General features: G+C 40.9%; 1 protein-coding gene across 1 annotated transcript in view; it reads left to right on the forward strand.

The window, feature by feature from the left end:
* The window catches only part of flrt1b (fibronectin leucine rich transmembrane protein 1b), a 33,643-nt gene extending 20,075 nt beyond the window's left edge, over nucleotides 1–13,568 (forward strand). Inside the window, exons 2-3 of the mRNA XM_007246388.4 lie at nucleotides 4,452–4,877; nucleotides 9,964–13,568. Of these exons, the coding sequence (XP_007246450.1) occupies nucleotides 10,076–12,247 (2,172 nt within the window). The 5' untranslated portion in view covers nucleotides 4,452–4,877; nucleotides 9,964–10,075 and the 3' untranslated portion in view covers nucleotides 12,248–13,568. The remainder of the gene's footprint in view (nucleotides 1–4,451; nucleotides 4,878–9,963) is intronic.
* Nucleotides 13,569–15,505: the final 1,937 nt, after the last annotated feature.

A 15,505-nucleotide genomic window follows, 5' to 3' on the forward strand; every position in this document is an offset into this window, starting at 1 on the left:
AAAACAGAAGTATTATGTTATGACCAGAAGTGGCATCAACTTATCTGGGCTTGGAAGCCTCTGGGATGGACCAATGCTAAGTGAAAACATGTGCTGTGGTCAGACAAATCGGTATTAAGATTCAGTATTAAAATATCTTTTAGGTGTTGTAAGAAGAAATGGCAACATTACAAAGTGGTAAACGCTTTATCGTCACAGCTTTTTTGGAATATGTTGCATGTCTGCAATATGAGATGCAGGAATGCATGTATATTAACAAATCAAAGTAAGCTGACCAGATAAAACATGAAATATCTTAGTTTCAAACTCTCTGCAAAGCAATAAATGTCAAAGTAAATGTAAGAAATACTGTGTAATTTCTACTAGCTTTTCTAAGCTATCGGCCTTGTTTATCTGATGATACTGATCTGGAGGCTGTATTAAGCGACGGCCAGCAGAACACTGTAAAGCACTCGAAAGAGCTGTGGGTATAGAGCTCCATTAAAGACGACTCTGAGGTTGAGCACAAGGCTTCAGCAGGACTCTATAGCCTCCAGGCTTCAAGTACCAGCTTCAGAAGAGCGTGCTGATATGGGTGCCGAAAAACATCCTGACACACAACCGTGCTAGCGGCCACTTCTCCGGCACCACTGCATCCGTCTCCCCAACCGCACCGGGAAATCAGACAGAGACAGGCGCACGCATCCGTCTGTCCGTCCCTGCGAGCGCACGCTCGCTGGCTGGCTGGATGGCTGGCCTACCACCCCCACCCACCCACACACAGTATCCAGTACAGTAGCCGAGCCCTGAGGGAAACATTTCAATCATCTCATATTAACCAAGCGCTTTATTACCATTCTCACGGGCTACTGACCAGACAGGAACACAAATCACTGTTTGTTTACATTGTTTCACGGCCCTATATCACAACGCCATTCATCAAGCCGGGCCCTGAATTAATAATGAGCTGGATCTGCGGCGGAATCATTTTTTCATGATGTACTTTAGTAATATTTTATGACAAAGCAGTGTGAGGAATGAGATAGGCCATTAACTTTTCATGTTCCATCATGATCTTAAGACAAAGCCCAGTCAGTGTGCGACTGTGCACGTGCCTGTGGGCGTGTGTGTCCGTGTGTGTGTGCGCGTGCAAGTAAGTGTGTCAGTGTTGTGAATTCAGGCTCCGGTGGGCTTAAACCCTACTTGGCCTGACAGTAATTTCTGTCTCCAAATTTCATTCGAATGGATTCATCAATCTTCCTTCTTCTCTATACTTCTCCATCTGCCTTTCCCACAAGCTCTCCCTCAGGTTGTCATTCTCTCTCTCTCTCTCTCTCTCTCTCTCTCTCTCTCTCAGTAAATGAGAAATTGAAAGGCAGAGTTGGGGAGGATTACGTGCACAGAGTGGTTAAGTATTTTCACTCATTCACTTACACTCACAGGTGTTAACATGCAAACACACAATAGAAAATTTGTCACACATTTCCAAGCTTGACACACACACACACACACACACACACCCCTACCCATGTCACCGTTTTCCAGGAGCCCACAATTTTCTGAAAGCTACTGAAGCTGAACAGGCTGATATATCTCTAGAATATCTCCGTGCCATCAGCAGCAGCAGCAGTGTGTCGCGAGCAGCAGATGGAGAATTGCACAGATACTCCCTCACAATCTCCCATAGTCAGGGTCAAAGGTCAGAAGTTCGACCAGGTGTGACAGCAGCTCTGATATACGCGACTAGTAGATCTCATTATTACCAGCACAACACATAACTCTGCCTCTGAGCAGAGAAACAGAGAGAGAGCAGGGAGAGTGTGATAGCAATAAAGAGAGTGCCAAAGAAATATCGAAAAAGAGAGAGAGAAAGAGAGACCAAAGAGACAGAATAAGAGAAGGAGAGAAACAGGTAGAGAATGAGTGCAAGAGCGAGTGAGAGACAAAGAGAAAAAAGTGAGTGTGAGAGCAGGAGAGAGAGAGGAGGAGAGTGGATGAAAAAAAAAACAGGAAAGGGGAGGAATAGCAAGAGAAAGAAAAAAACAGAATGAGTACAAAAAAGGTGAGAGTGAGGAGGAGAAAGAGAGAAAGAATATGATAGAGGGAGAGAGAGAGCAAGAAAAAGGAATGGAGATCGGGAGAATAAGAGTAAGGAAGAGTCAGAAAGAGTACAAGAGAGAAAGAGTTAGCACAAGAGAGAAGGAGAAAGAGAAAGAGGAAAGGAGTTCTCCTTTGTTGTTCTAATGCTTTGGCAGTGTTGCACTAAATACAGTGAGACCAACAAAGTTATCTTGAACTAAACAGAACTAGGAAAGCAGGAATGAAAGAAAGAGAGAGAAAGAGAGAGAGAACAAAAAGCATGAGAGTGAAAGCTAGAGGGAGTATAAAGAGGTATAAAGCAAGTGAGAGAACAGAAAGCAGAGTGAAAGAATAAAGGTAAAGGGCAAGCCAAGGTGAATATAGCAACAGAGCAAACAAGAGGTGAAAGAGCACGAGAGAGAGAATAAAGAAAGCACAGGTAACAGCATACATAAAGAATGGAGATAGAGAGTGTAAACGAGAGAAAGCATTACACACGAGAGAAGAATGTGCAAGAATACAAGTATACAGTATAGAAGTGAGCGACAGCATAGCAAACGAGAACAAAAATAGACAGAGAGAGCACAAGGGAGAGAAAAGGAGTGAGAGAGAGCGAGAAAGAGCACAAGAGGTGAGAAGCAGTGTAAGGTGGGGTGAGGAGTGAAAGCGTGAAAGGTGAGAGGTGACGAGAGAGAGTTTGTGCTTAATAGGAATTAAAGAAAAGGGGGAAAAGGAACATGTAAGTCATGAACGATCAACATATAGTGCGTTTGAGAGTCCACTGACCAGCAGTGTGTCTGAATATTCACCTACAGCTGCTGCGTCTGCTTCTGCCTCTTCCCACCGACTTGCGAGCATCGATTGGCTAAAAATCCCCAAATACATTATTGATTTTAATTAGCCCACACATTCATTATTACTGGGCTGAAGCTTCATTCCTTTTGCATTAACTCAGAGAGCTGGAAATGTTCGCAGTCTCCCCACGCAGGCCAGTACGGCTCTCCAGTGATCCATTTCCTTCTGTCTCGCTGCACTTTGCCCACACTGTGCACTGTACATCAGGAATATTGTTTCTGAACGCTGCTTCTCTTTGATTGGAGCCATTATGGTGGAACTCAATGGTCCCCAGAAGAGACTTTAAAAATTACAAACTCTTCTGCAAACCAAGCCACATGTTTCGACTGGGAAATACAGTGCAGCGCTACGGAGAAAGAGAACGGCCGCAAGTGTAAAACTCAGGGTCCCGTAATGGCCATTGTGGCAAACATAAACAAGAAACAATCAAACACGCACATGCTCGCTATGAATTTACAAGGCAGAGGTGTGCATCTGTCACTTCATAGAAACGAGGCCCAGTCTTTTGTTTTCCTCTCACCTAGGGCTGCAGCAGTAACCGATTTCAAGGTATAACATTGTATAAAATCGCATGAATATCATGCGCTGGACGTTTGCTTATTAAGGTAATGGTCATAAAAAAGGCAAGCAAAGGAAAAATCTCACCTGTACATATGGATCTTATTTACCTCAGTTACCTTAGCCACCACACTCGCACACAGAGCAGAGAAAAAGGAGAAGCAAAAGAAAAAAAAAAAAAAAACAAGAATCGGCAGCATGGGATTCCTTTGATTAACCAAAAGAAATCCCAATAAACACCATAAAAAGTACTTTGACATGGTCAACAACTATCAGTAAGGAATCCAGCTCAGAAAAAAAAAACTATTAGCATCACAACTAACAGGCTCCAAGACCTGCTGATATGATTTTGGCTATTCCACAAAATAAAAACTGCTGAGGCCAGATGCTGTGTCTGTTAGCTTTGCAGCTTTAAACTAGCTAAACCTCAACCAACTATTCTGGATTTCATAATAATCTAGCTCAGAAAAAAAACAAAAAAAACAAAATCTACTGGTTTCCAAACATTAAATCCCTGTTCAAATTCCATAGCAGCCATCCAGTGCATGTTTTCTAGTCCGTGATCCATCCTCTGAATATATTATTATTAATAAGTTAATGCTTTAGGCTAATTTTGAAATGTTCTCATGCCACCATACTGTAATATTTAGAGTAAGATGTGAAAATGTCTCATGTTAGGCATTGTGCAGATTGTGTGGGGGTGTACAGTATCCAGTGCTATCATGCAGAGCTGTTCTTCAGTCCCGTCAGCAAAGTGACCCAGTTTGTATTTGTGTTTCGGTCTGGGCCATGGCTTAAAGCGTATGTCTGTAAAAGAGATTTTCCACTTAATTCTGCACACTGAACTTCACTTCCCTAGTTTCAAAGCTTCTGTTTTGACGAGAGCGGTTCTTTTAAGGTCGAGGAGATTTGGAAGTGGTGCAATCGGAATGCGAATAACTTCTGTTCGCAGTTCTCAGTCAATTCTGTTTCTTTTACAGGTGAAGAAACTCTCAAAAGTGGGGGAAAACGCAGCAGAACCGTCGCAGATGTGAGAACACCCAGTCAAAATGATGAGGGCACCCCTGGATGTACAAAGACTCCCCCCCAAAACACTGGTTACGAGATGTTCTGGCTGTAGGAGTTGGGACAAACAGTGAATGCTTTGACTGAACTGCTCTGAAGACTGGAAACTTTCTCTGGATGGAGATATATGCTGGTGTCAGTGCCTACAATTCTTGTAATTCCCATAATTCCCACGAATGCCACCAGTAATGGATGCCATGGCTACCACTCACTGAAGTGAAAGGACATGCAAGGACACTGAAGCAGTGTAAAAAAAAAATTTAAGCCAATCCTGGTAGTTCTCACCATCTCAAGACAAGTTCCACAAAGGCAAAGGACAACCCAAACCATCCTCACAAACTGTAAGTAGCTTTCTTGTTTCTTATCTTTTTTCTTATATTTTGTTCGACATTCTTTTGAAGTTAGCAAGAGGGGGCAAAACCTAGTAGATTCTATAGTGACCAAGAGTTCCCAAGTTTTGCTGCTCCAATATTTTAGATAAATGACCAGTCCTATAGCTTATAAAATATGTAGACATAAAATTGATGGTACTGTTGGTAGACATGTCTGTATGCAGAAATAACATTCATTCAGATAGCACTCTTTAAAAAACATAGATATAAAAAAATAATCATTGTTTGCTTCATACCTTTCTGGTTCTGGAGGGTGAATATGCTGCAGAGTTTGATTCTTTTTGTGCTTAAACATACCTGATTAAATATACCATTAAAAACCTTATATATCATTCTACGAATATATGAGACCTTTTTTGTAGTAGTGCTAGTAGTAGAGTGTTTGAGCAGTAAAAAATAGTTAATTTTCCTTTTAACAATTGTAAAATAGCTTACATGACTAACTTAATGTTACTTAATGCAACTTAATGTTAGCTAATGTAATCCAGCCCTTCTCTCTGAACACTGCTAAAAATATACGTATCAGAAACACTGCCTATTTAAAAAATTCCTCACACTCACATCTCTATCTCCATTACAAATGTGACATGTGGATATGGGATACAAATTGGTTCTCCTACAGCCCTTCTAAAAGAACCCTGTGTAGCTCCATCATTTTACAAGTGTATGCTTGCAATTATCGACTCTATATTGTGCAGCTCTGGTAGATGAAGTAACTAACACGTGCCTGCAGAGAGAGTATCCAAATGGTGATGAAAAGGGCACGAAAATTACAGTGAGGGAGCCGACACAGGAATAGATGAAAAAGATCTATCAAATCATGGAGACACGGCAGCTGAGTAGAGATGATGAGAGTCAGCAGAGGAAGTGGGGGCGGCTAAGAAGATGGCCACTGATGAAAACATTTAAAGCGTGGGAACGCGTTTAACTAAAGGATGGATGAAATGAGCTGGATATGAAAAGAGAAAAAAGCAGTGTGAGTGCAGAAGGCGTGTGTGTGTGTGTGGCTCTTATTCATTCAGGACATGAGGCAGGTCAGAGAACGGGTAGGAAAGTGTCTGTGGTCTGAAGACGCACAGGTTGTCGTCTTATAGTCTGCTTATACTGCTTTCCTCACCCTAATCAGACCCATAAACACACACAGACACACACACACAGAGGTATAAGCACACAGACATGTGACTGTTTTATTCTGTTGGCTAGAGCTAAATGGATTATGATGAAAGGGGATGACTGTGGCGCATTTTATTAGCTATGCAAAAGGGTGGAATCTCGACTCTACCATTCTCCTCCTGTGTTCACCTCCCTCCTTCAAACACACACACACACACACACACACACAAGCCTCTCTGCTGGAACACAAACACTGGCAGCCAAGGGAGACAGTTGATTTTATGCTAAAAATACCCAAAAGTATACACACCGAGCAAGCAATTAAAGATGACATTTAAATTGCTCTCCATTTTCTGCCAAAGTGCCTCATTCCGCAAACAGTGGCAGTCTCAAAAACGAAGCTACAGACAAAGAGCATTCAGCATTTAAACAGAAATGTCAACTCAAAAGATGATTTGATTAAAAAAAAAGAAAAGAGAAGAGAAGAACAAAATAAAAAAAAGTTTTTTTTTCTCATTTTAAAGAAATCTATTTGTTAGGCAAATGAAGTTTCTTTTTAAATGCCCAGCACACACCTGCTATGAATACAGTCTATTCGAATAGCAAACTGCATGCAAAATTGTTTCTTGCTTCTATTCTCTCTCCCGCCACCTGCCTGTGTAAACGAGTTCGAATTAGTTTTGCATGAGAGCTAGCTCTGTTTAAGGGCTTGTTTTGCATGTAGTTGCTGCCTGAGGCAACAGCGCGAGCAGCCGAGGGGCAGCTAACCAACTCCCATCTGGCCCCGCCAACAACACAAACAAGCCCGAGTGCAGCCCCGCGAGAGAGCAGGCGCTGAAAAGAAAGAAGCCCCAGCAGAGAACAATGCACACACACCTTTACTCACAAAAACACACACCAATACAAACAGGTGGCGTCTCTTCTGCTTTTTATGCCTCCAACTAAAGAAAAAAGAACAAAAGAACAAAACAAAGGAAACAAAGGAAAGGTTGTGACTGCTGTGCTTTAGATTTTAAATATTTTCTAGCACAGATTGGAAAAGGCTTATTATAATTTGTTGGTATTAAATATTTTGCTGTTATGTGGCACAAGCATCAACTCTGTTCATTGCTTTACAAACCATTTGCTGCTGTTTTTGTAACGGATATTCAATATATTCAATAAATTGTCCCACTATTACAAATATATATTGTTGCCAAGTAGAATGGAAATACATCTTCAGCGTACCAATATTACAAAATATTTTGTAGTGATTTTGAATGAAACTAAATTCTGAATGCATGAGAAGGTATCTTGTTTTTATATTTTATTTTAAAAACAAAGATATGCTTCAATTAAGAAGATTCAAGTTTTTGTCTTTTTTTTACATCAACATAAAAATGAGAACAACATCTCTCAATAATATAAAACATTATGTGGTAAAATTGACTTAACGAACCCCAGTCTACTGAATATTGTGTTACTATGAGAACATATATGTCATAAACTGCTAAGAGAGAACATCTTGTAATTATGAGAAATATAATATATAGACAAAAGTATTGGGACACCAGCTCATTTATTGTTTCTTTTGAAATCAAGGGGATAAAAAGAGTTTATCCTGCTTTTGTTGCAGTATCTATCTCTAAGTCTTTGTTAGTGTATGTTAGGGGGCTTTATATTCCTATAGCCCATGCTTTGCATTAGACATAATGTAAACAGGTTCATATAATAATATTTTTTTCTCTACAGGGAGTAGACAAGCTGTGTGTACGAGTGTGACCATTTGCACATCTGCATTAGCAATTGGTGCAACTTAAAGTTCCTGAATGTTTTTTCTGCAGAGGGTAAAAACATATTTGAAACAGCATTACTGTATTTCAGTTCCTATACTTCCAGGTTACCTGAGCAACTACCTAGGCACTGCTAATTATGCTGATACCAGACCTACTGTGAACATGGAGATGCCAGAACAACAAACTCTGTCTTTGTCTGTTCATTCATTCATAAATAAACCATAGAAAAAAACGTTATTGCTAACATCTCAGGATTTATTTAGTCTGAAAGGAGACGGCACCACAGTGCACATTTGCAAAGTACTCCACCTCATGCTCGGTTTAATTATACAGCCCAAGGAAAAAGACCCTGTGTAAGACACCACTTAAAAATTACTTTAATTTACTTTAAATTAAAGTTTCTTTAATTTTACCAAATTGAAAACCTCTGGAATATAATCAAGAGGAAGATGGATGATCACAAGCCATCAAACCAAGCTGAACTGCTTGAATGTTTGCACCATGAGTGGCATAAAGTTATTCAAAAGCAGTGTGTAAGACTGGTGGGGGAAAACATGCCATTGCATGAAAACTGTGATTAAAAAAGGTTATTCCACCAAATATTGACTTCTGAACTCTTGAAAGTGTATGAATATGAACTTGTTTTCTTTGCATTATAAGTTCTGAAAGCTCAGCTTTGTTTTTTTATTTTTTATTGTATTTTATTTTTATTATTTTAGCCATTTCTCATTTAATGCAAATAAAGCTCTAAATGACAATATGTTTTTGGAATTTGGGAGAAATGTTTATAGAATAAAACAACAATGTTCATTTTACTCAAACATAGACCTATAAATAGCAAAAAATCAGAGAAACTGATTCAGTAACTAAAGTGGCCTCTCAATTTTTTCCAAAGCTGTCTATTCATACCGACTGCCACCTTAAGTTCAAAGTGAGCTGTGAAATGCAGTCACAGTTCTTTAAAAATGGGAGTTGAAAAGGAGGCAGTTTCTCTAGGTTAGACATATGTATTTTTCTTTGTTCTTTTCTGTTCTTATGACTGCTTCAGATTTTTCCAAATCATTCTGAATCCTTTATTGTTAGCAGTTGGTGTTACATTATTTTACCACAGTTCTCACCATTCAAAGATGGCAGCACTTGAAAGTATTCAGTTTGTTGATGGCAGAAAGCAAAAGCTGGTCAATTTATTCAGTCGAGCCAGACGAGGAAACATAAGACGGTAATTGCTTTCTTCTCTTTCTTTTTTTTAAAGCCATATTTCAGACCTAAGGGTACAGGATGCAAAATGAAACGTTTAGAAGTCATTTCCATCTTAATTGCAAGTGTCTCTGTTCTTCCTTCCGACATCCCCACCCCACACTTTCATAAGTCACAGACAGAAACCGATGGAAGACTGGCACAGGAAAACAAAATGAAGCAGAGTCTGCTCGTCAACAGTTTGTTCAACACGGACTGATATCTTTCTTGGGCATTCCGAATAGGCTTTCTGAATAATTCATACTATTTTGAAAACAATAACCACCCAGAAACAGCATCCATTATGCATGTCAATTTGTAGCAAGTGTCTGTGGTTTGCCCCTGAATCCCAAATGCAAATTACATTGCAAATGAAAGCTGAAGCTGACTCCCGCATGAACTTTATGAAACTCTAAACTAAAATTAAACTGCTGATTTATTCAAACAACGTTCGATGTAAAATCTGAATAATAATATGACTTACGGTCATTCAGTAAATGAAAGTGTAATTGTTTTTCAGGAACCTCAATGTCAATCAAGTTTAATGTTCTGAGCCCCCCCACATCTCTTACAATTACAATCTACCCTACCTGCTTGCCTGCCTCTGCTCTATCGATATATGTGTCTTTGGATTGTTTTTCTTTTTTCTTTTTCAGTCCTTTAATCGCCATATGTCAGACCTTGCATTTTCCACTTTCACTGCACAGTCTCAAATTTACCAGCACAGTTACTAAGTGTTTTATTATGCGTGTAAAACATGTAGCTGCACTTGACGCATGTATGTGGGAGGACTTCAGAAAGCAGTGTGCTGTTTGTAGACAAGTGGTTCTATAATGGTTTATGTAGGTCAAGATGGCATAATAGCATCAACTTCTGCAACTTGTTTACTTTTCTTTTCCTTTTCATTACAGAGTTTTGGCAGGAAAAGAGGATCCGTGTCACAAAGTGCTATCCCAACCACCCCCAACAACACTCCAAAGTTCCAAAAGGAGTTGAGAAGCTGTGAGGGAACTAAGGCACAATATGGCAGCTGAAAGCCTAATCGAGCTCAGGGACTGGCTGTTCCTGCTACTCCTGTGCCTGACGCTACTGGTGGAAGTGCTGGAGTTTGCAGCAGCAACAGCTGCCATCACTGAGGCGGCACTCGGGGAAGCAGAGCTTCAAGGAGATGTACCGTGTCCGTCAGCATGTAGGTGTGATGACGGCTTCATTTACTGCAACGACCGTGGACTGAGCATCATACCTGCTTTGCCGTTAACAGCAGCCGTTCTCTATTTGCAAAATAATCGCATTGATAACGCTGGCCTACCTGTTTCTTTAGAGCAGCGAATGACTGTTCAAGTGGTTTATCTTTATGACAATGAACTCGATGATTTTCCAACGCACTTGCCTCCCTCGTTACGAGAACTTCATCTACAGGACAACAATATACGAACTTTACCCCGAGCTGCTCTAGCACGTTTACCCTTGCTAGAGAAACTCCATATGGATGATAACTCAATTTCAACCGTAAGCATCGAAGACAAGGCATTTGCAAATAATCCACGGCTACGGCTGCTCTTCTTGTCACGCAACCACCTGTCAAGTATACCATCAGGGTTGCCATCATCGCTTGAGGAGCTTCGGCTGGATGACAATCGAATTTCCACGATTCCGACTCATGCGTTCAGGGGGCTCACTTCGCTTAGACGTCTTTTCCTCGATGGGAACCTGTTAGCAAATCAACGCATTGCTGATGACACATTTTCACGCCTGTCTAATTTAACAGAGCTCTCTTTGGTGCGCAATTCTCTTCAGTCTCCACCTTTAAACCTTCCCAGCTCACATCTTCTTCGATTATATCTGCAGGATAATGCAATGGCTCACATGCCACGAGGTTCCTTGGATGGTATGCGTAGATTACAGAAGCTGGACCTGTCAGGCAACAACCTTACCACCCTCCCCAGGGGCCTGTTCAGGGACTTGGACAGCATTTCACAGCTGCTTCTACGTGGAAATCCCTGGCATTGTGGCTGTAACCTCCGTTGGCTCCATGACTGGTTGCACGTCCGAGGATCATCTGTAACCGTGAGGGGGCTAACATGTCACGGACCAGAAAAGGTCAGGGGAAAATCACTGAGGGACCTCACAAGTCAAATGGAGCAATGTGAGGTAGCTGTGGATGGACTAGGTGCTGTTGGAGGGCTTGGGGGAGGCAATGGCGCCAAGGGGGCAAAAGATAAGGGGGATTTTCCAACCGAAATCCCAATTACAACAACCGTCCCACTTCCCCAAGGTTCCCTCTTCACACTCAGGTCGAGGCGACCTGTACACAGGTACCCTGATTTGGGACAGGACAGTTCTTTAGGGGGTGAAAGTGGGGTTGCTGGCAAAACATTGATCATCAGCGTAAAGCCTTTAACTCCAGAGACAGTCCATATTACATGGCAAGCTGCTCAGCCAGCATCAGCTTTCAGGCTCTCCTGGTTAAGACTAGGCAACAACCCGGCCATGGGTTCCATCACAGAGACACTAGTCCCAGGTGACCGCAGGGAGTATTTACTCACTCAACTACAACCGCAGTCAAGCTACATTATCTGCTTGGTGCCTCTTGTTGTCAACAAGGGAAGATGGACATCAATTACAGCAACAGGGGGGTTTAATATGAACACTGACTCAGAGCATGAGCATCCTGCTTGTGCCCGAACAGAGACAGGAGATCCCCAGATTCAGCCTGGTGCTGATCGGGGCCAGGACGTACAGGGTATGGACGAACTAGCGGCCTTACCTCTTGCAGGGATTATTGGAGGAGTGACTGCATGTGTATCTCTGTTCTTAATTTTTGGGATCTTCTGCTGGTATGGACATCGTGCAGGATACCTTGCAGCTGATGATCATACCGTATATGGACGAGATGCTGTTGTGTCCCGTAGTGGCACAAAGCATTATGATGACTATGTAGAATCTGGTACCATTAAAGACACCTCAATCTTAGAGATTGGAACTCCTGGTTTCCAGATGACGCCACTGGCTGCTCATCAACCTTTGCAGCCAAAAGCTAAAGTTGAGGACATGACATACATTCATACTATTTTTCCCTCAAATAATACAACCCTTTATAGGAGCACCCTTAACCACACAGTGAATCCAGGCTATGGAACCAACCGAGGATACAGAGAAGGAGGAATTCCAGATATAGATTATGCCTACACGTGATGGCATCTATACTATACCATGTCTTTTTTTCTTTTCACTATGTTTAATACTGAGTAGCTGAGTAGGGGTTTGTTCATTGCCCTAGGTTCCAAAGTAGGGGTGTGCCGATTTTGAAGTAGCCTATACATCATTCATATACATTATTCATACTGACTGAAAAATATATTAAGAGAGATTGTCCATTGAACAAATTAATTAAATCAAGAATTTGCAGAGAAGAAAAAGTGTCATCATTGACATTTTTAATTCCTTTTTGAAAACTGGAAGAAACATCCCATTTCACAAAAAGAACTAATTTCATTACTGACCACTCAAAGCTGGGTGTAAAACCAATGCACCCCGTAAAGGGCTTTTATTATCGTTATTGATTTATTCAGGTCATGCCTTGTGTGTCTTTGGCACCACATAATTTCTGACAAGTCTGCGACATGACCTCATTTTCATACGCCAAGTCATGAAGCAAAATTTCAATTGGCACGCCCCTAATCCAAATGTACCCTTTGTGCCTCCTTCAGTCTATTTCCAGTCTATCTGTTTCTCAATACAATTTAGGGCAAAGATCCTCTGGAACAAGCTTGTAACACTTAACATATAAGTGCCAGAGATACCATTCTTGGTATTGACTTGACATAATCCAACATTTTAAAAGTGAACTGATTAACCTTTCTTTCCTTTTAGTACCAATGATTACCTGTTTATTTCCTTTAACTAGGTCATGTTAAGGGGACATATAGGAGGGTTAGCATGAGGATAAGGTGTATGCTGAGGGACCAGGTGTGTATAGTAGCTTTACTACCTGTACTGTATATACGTATATGTGCTGGGGAGAAAATGGATGCCTTTCAAGTCTTACAGGACACCTACTCAGTCAACAACAACAAAAGCAAGAAAAAAGGGATTGGGGCGATGAAAAAAACAAGACTAAAAAAGAAGTCAGCCTTTCTGTTTGTCATTCTGATTCTAGGTTCTTATTTTCCCTATTCCCTCTGTCTCTCTTTGGTTTTCTTTTATTATTTCCTGGGTTTTTTCTTTCTTCTTTTGCACACTGTGCAACTACTTTGTTCCAAGCCCAGAGAGCAGACAGGGGTGATAACGGTTTTGACAACGAAGGAACTCAAATTGCTCCTGGGTGTCTTTTCTTTTAACAAGAGAGAAAAACAAGGGAAAGAAGGCTTTGGAAAACGAGGCAAGTGAGGAAAGGTTTCATGCAAACAACAACAAAAAAATCTCTCATTAAAAAAAACAGGTATTTGGTGAATGGATGTCTTGTGTTTCAAAAAACAGTGGATTTATCACTTGACACATAAAAGGGTTTCCAGTATAGCTACAAATTCTTGATTCATTTCACTCCTTCTACAAAAACTGTAAAAAAAAAAAAAAAAAAAAAAAAAAAAAAACCAAGCTAGGCTCCTTTCACAAGAGCTTAAAAACACCCACTCTTCTAAAGACAATCATGTAAGGGAGACATCTCCTAATTGATGATTCTACCCAAACTGACAGGCTGACACAGATAAAGTGGTCAATTTGGTACTAACCTAATGCAAGTTAATGGGAAGGGGCTGTCAATAAAGAGCCCGTCTCTGGAGAATAACATGGGCACTGAATCTAATAAAGGGCATGAAAATTGGTCTGTGGACATTTCCATGAGTCTAACTCTGTCACTATCATCTTTGTAAAACAAAAATGGCAGTATATTAGCCTATGCCCTTAAGATATAACACACACAGAAATCAGGGAAACATACACATACACACACACACACACACACACACATACAGGTTTACAATGCAGCTGTGAGGACCATGACATTTCTTCTTCCTGTGAGGACCACTATTTCCAGACGTCACACTGAAACTGCAATAACACAGTTCGCCTTTAGATGTCAGTAGCAACGGCAACTTGATTTGTTTTCAGTGGTAACTCAAACACAGAATTCCATTAGTGCGCTATTCAAGCGAGGACCAACTACCGATTGGAGGAAATTATTAGGCTTTCCCTAATTGGACAGCGGGTAGCAAAACGTTCCAGGATGGTGGGTGGGGTTAAAACAGGGCTAAAATGTAGGCAAAACACTCTGGCTACATGGAAAATGTAGTTTTTAAACCCATTTTAACAAAACAAATGCTTTTAACCTTATATTTTAATGTGTCTGTAAAGGATACTGTCCTGTTTTACAAACAGAACACAGTGGATCAGAGCTGAGCTTTTATATCTGAATTTTATTTTATTTAATTGTATTTATTACCTGGAGAAGCTACAGTATTACAGTACAGTAAGACCTGGAGAAGTGGTCTAGAGCTACAGTATTACAGTACAGTAAGACCTGGAGAAATGGTGTAGAGCTACAGTATTACAGTACAGTAAGACCTGGAGAAGTGGTCTAGAGCTACATTATTACAGTACAGTAAGACCTGGAGAAGTGGTCTAGAGCTACAGTATTACAGTACAGTAAGACCTGGAGAAGTGGTGTAGAGCTACAGTATTACAGTACAGTAAGACCTGGAGAAGTGGTCTAGAGCTACAGTATTACAGTACAGTAAGACCTGGAGAAATGGTGTAGAGCTACAGTATTACAGTACAGTAAGACCTGGAGAAGTGGTGTAGAGCTACAGTATTACAGTACAGTAAGACCTGGAGAAGTGGTGTAGAGCTACAGTATTACAGTACAGTAAGACCTGGAGAAGTGGTCTAGAGCTACAGTATTACAGTACAGTAAGACCTGGAGAAATGGTGTAGAGCTACAGTATTACAGTACAGTAAGACCTGGAGAAGTGGTGTAGAGCTACATTACAGTACAGTAAGACCTGGAGAAATGGTGTAAAGCTACAGTATTACAGTACAGTAAGACCTGGAGAAGTGGTGTAGAGCTACAGTATTACAGTACAGTAAGACCTGGAGAAGTGGTGTAGAGCTACAGTATTACAGTACAGTAAGACCTGGAGAAGTGGTCTAGAGCTACAGTATTACAGTACAGTAAGACCTGGAGAAATGGTGTAGAGCTACAGTATTACAGTACAGTAAAACCTGGAGAAGTGGTGTAGAGCTACATTATTACAGTACAGTAAGACCTGGAGAAGTGGTGTAGAGCTACAGTATTACAGTACAGTAAGACCTGGAGAAGTGGTGTAGAGCTACATTATTACAGTACAGTAAGACCTGGAGAAGTGGTGTAGAGCTACATTATTACAGTACAGTAAGACCTGGAGAAGTGGTCTAGAGCTACAGTATTACAGTACAGTAAGACCTGGAGAAGTGGTG

This window comes from Astyanax mexicanus, chromosome 10 (genome assembly GCF_023375975.1).
Source record: "Astyanax mexicanus isolate ESR-SI-001 chromosome 10, AstMex3_surface, whole genome shotgun sequence".
In the NCBI taxonomy this organism is placed as follows: Eukaryota; Metazoa; Chordata; class Actinopteri; order Characiformes; family Acestrorhamphidae; genus Astyanax; species Astyanax mexicanus.